Source organism: Grammomys surdaster, unplaced genomic scaffold (genome assembly GCF_004785775.1).
Source record: "Grammomys surdaster isolate TR1022 unplaced genomic scaffold, NIH_TR_1.0 980, whole genome shotgun sequence".
In the NCBI taxonomy this organism is placed as follows: domain Eukaryota; kingdom Metazoa; phylum Chordata; class Mammalia; order Rodentia; family Muridae; genus Grammomys; species Grammomys surdaster.
This window is the reverse complement of record NW_021605399.1, coordinates 239,919-242,935: the sequence shown is the minus strand read 5'-3', so window position 1 is coordinate 242,935 and position 3,017 is coordinate 239,919. Positions and strand designations below refer to the sequence as shown.

General features: G+C 34.7%; 1 protein-coding gene across 1 annotated transcript; it reads right to left on the bottom strand.

Annotated features, from left to right (window-relative positions):
• Positions 1 to 741: 741 nt before the first annotated feature.
• LOC114634564 (olfactory receptor 1052-like) lies at positions 742 to 1,680 on the bottom strand. Its single transcript, XM_028783145.1, has one exon. The coding sequence runs from the start codon at positions 1,678 to 1,680 to the stop codon at positions 742 to 744; it is 939 nt and encodes a 312-aa protein (XP_028638978.1).
• Between the last annotated feature and the right edge of the window lie 1,337 nt (positions 1,681 to 3,017).

The following is a 3,017-nucleotide window of genomic DNA, read 5'->3' as shown; positions in this document are numbered from 1 at the left end:
TGCTTTAAAATTTTATCTAATTCTTTTAAATGATTGACACAATTTAACAATGTAAGTTTGATTATTCTAATTGCTCTAGCTAAAACTTTGATTACTATATTAAATAAATAGGGAGAGAATGGGCAGCCTTGTCTCTGATTTTGGTGGGATTACTTCAAGTTTCTCTCCATTTAAAATGCTCTTGGCTGTTGGATTGCTGGTGCTTCTATTAAGTTTAGGTATGTGCCTTTAATCCTGATCTCTCCAAGACTTTTAACATAAAGTGGAATTCTATTTTGTCAAAGGATTTTTCAGCATATAATAAACAACCATGTGATTTTTTTTGTTGAGTTTGTTTATATAATAGATTAGGTTGGTGGATTTCTGTATATTGAACCATCTCTGCATCCCTGGGATGAAGCATACTTGATCATGGTAAATAATCTTTGTGATGTTTTCTTGGATTTGGTTTGTAAATTCCTAGGAAGCACAAGCCAAATTCCCAACACAGAAGGAAGAATACCTAATTCATTCTATGGAACCCTGGTAACTCTGATACCACACAAAGGCCCAACAAAGAAAGAGAATTTCAGATCAATTTCGTTTCTGAATATAGATGGAAAAATACTCAGTAAGATTCTTATAAACAAAATCCAAGAATATATCAGAAAGATCATTTAAGACAACCAAGTAGGCTTCATCCAAGAGATGCATTGATGATTCAATAAACATAAAGATTTCAAAGCAAGAGAAATGACAGACTCAAAAAGTATTACTTCCCCGACAAAATAACCTCTTTGTTGCTTCCTTAACATCCTTGTTCCTCAGGCTGTAAATCAGCGGATTCAGCATGGGGATAATCAAGGTGTAAAACACAGCAGAGACTTTTTCCTGTTCCATGGAGTACTGAGAGCTTGGCTGGATATAGCTAAATGTCCCAGAACCATAAAATAATGTCACAGCTGTCAGATGTGAGGCACAGGTGGAGAAGGCTTTACGTCTCCCCTCAGCTGAGCGGATTCTCAGGATGGCAGTGATAATTTGGATATAGGAAACCATGACAATGATGAAAGTGAAAATAGCAATCAAGCCAGAGAAGATCAAAAGCAGCATCTCATTGATGTGTGCATCAGAACATGAAAGCTTCAACAGAGGAGGGATATCACAGAAGAAGTGATCCACAATGTTGGGACCACAGAAGTCCAGTCTCAGTAGACTTATTGTGTGAGTCAAGGAATTAATGAGGCCACCTAAGTAACTTGCAAGAACCATGTTAATGCAGATGCTGAACTTCATAATCACTGTATACATTAATGGGTTTGCAATTGCCACATAGCGATCATAGGCCATCATAGACAGGAGGATGGCTTCTGTGGTTACATAAACTGCAAAAAGGAAACTCTGCAGAATACAAGCAATCAGCTTAATTGACTTGTGTTCTGATAGTAAATTGATGAGCATTTTAGGAGCAATGATTGTAGAATAGCAGATGTCACAGAAAGAGAGGTTACTAAGAAAGAAGTACATTGGGGTATGAAGGTGAGCATTCAACCAGATCAAGAAGATCATTCCCCAGTTACCCACAAAAATTATTAAATAAATTATGCTGAAAAGCAAAAAGAGAGGAACCTGCCAATTGGGATTTTCTGTTAAGCCAAGGAGTATAAATTCCTTCACATCTGTATGATTCCCTGTATCCATGCTTTCAGTAGTCTGCAGTTCCTTGTTACAAAATATTTTCATGAGATTTTCATAAAAATTAAATACCTAAACATATTTCTTCCAGGATCTGGGAACCATCATAGTATGACACACAAAGTGATTACCCTGTGGTAGTTGAAGAAAAATTTAAAAAATGAAACGTCATCAATAGTCTATATTGTGCTAAAAAATCTATACACTGAGACTGACCTCCCTATCCAAATATATTACCTTGAATATTTTCTCATCTTTTGCCTAGATGTCTGACACATTTGACCAGTGTCATCTAATATGAGGAACCTGAGCCAAGTCAAATGTATAGATCAATTTTTTTATCTGTTCTTTGTTTTAAGAGTGATTATCATGAGAGTCATTTTATATGACAATTTTTGGTTCACATTTTTGTTCAATTGTCTTTTTGCATTCTAACAACATTGTCAGAAATAAAAATAGTAAAACACTCTAGAATGTACGTTATAAAAAGAAAATAAATTGTGTGAAACAGCAAAACCTGTAACTGTATGTATATTTTCTTTTCAAAAGATAAGGTAGAACTTCCCCTAATTCCCGCTGATATAATCCAGTTTCAATTCAATATTTGTTAAGGTAAATATCAGTATAACTATGCATTCTAACACAGCCTATAAATGTCTATCACTTACTATTATGAGCTAATTCCTTTGAAAAGATGAATCACTTAAATCAGCAGTGTCGTGACTTGAAGCAGCTGATGTGCTGTTAGCAACCTAATCACTTATTGATAAGTAACAGAATAACTAGCACATATACATTAAAGTAGAACAGAGAACAGAAGGGAATGGTGAGTGCTATAATACAAATGGGATTAACTTTCTGTTTTTATTACAATCACTGTGGAAAGTTACTGAAAAATTGGTGTTTTTAATTAACGAAGATTCATTTACTTTCAATTTGGAAGTCAGAAGTATGACATAGCTGATTTCCAAGGTCAAATCAACATGACTATGGGGCCATACTCCTAATAGGGGATCTAAGTGATGAAACACTTTGTAGCCAAATAACCCTTCAAGCCTCTAAACTGTACTGACTTTAATAATAAGTGTATTCTCCTAAAACAACAACATTATGCATTTGACTTTCAGCACTGTTTCTTCTTTCTTCCTACCTTTAAAGAACACCTGATTGTGTATATTTCCAAAACTGATAATCCGAGGTATTTTATCTCTCATGCTCTTCCTCTGACTCTCATGTCAACACACTATTTTCATATGAATTGATGTGTATGAATCCTAGAAATTAAGATTTAAACAACACTAGGGGTTATCATTCAGTCTGTCATATGAAAGATGTCCACTAAA

Coding starts and splice junctions, on each gene's coding strand:
- LOC114634564 (XM_028783145.1), bottom strand. CDS start 1,680: ATGGATACAGGGAATCATACAGATGTGAAGGAATTTATACTCCTTGGC.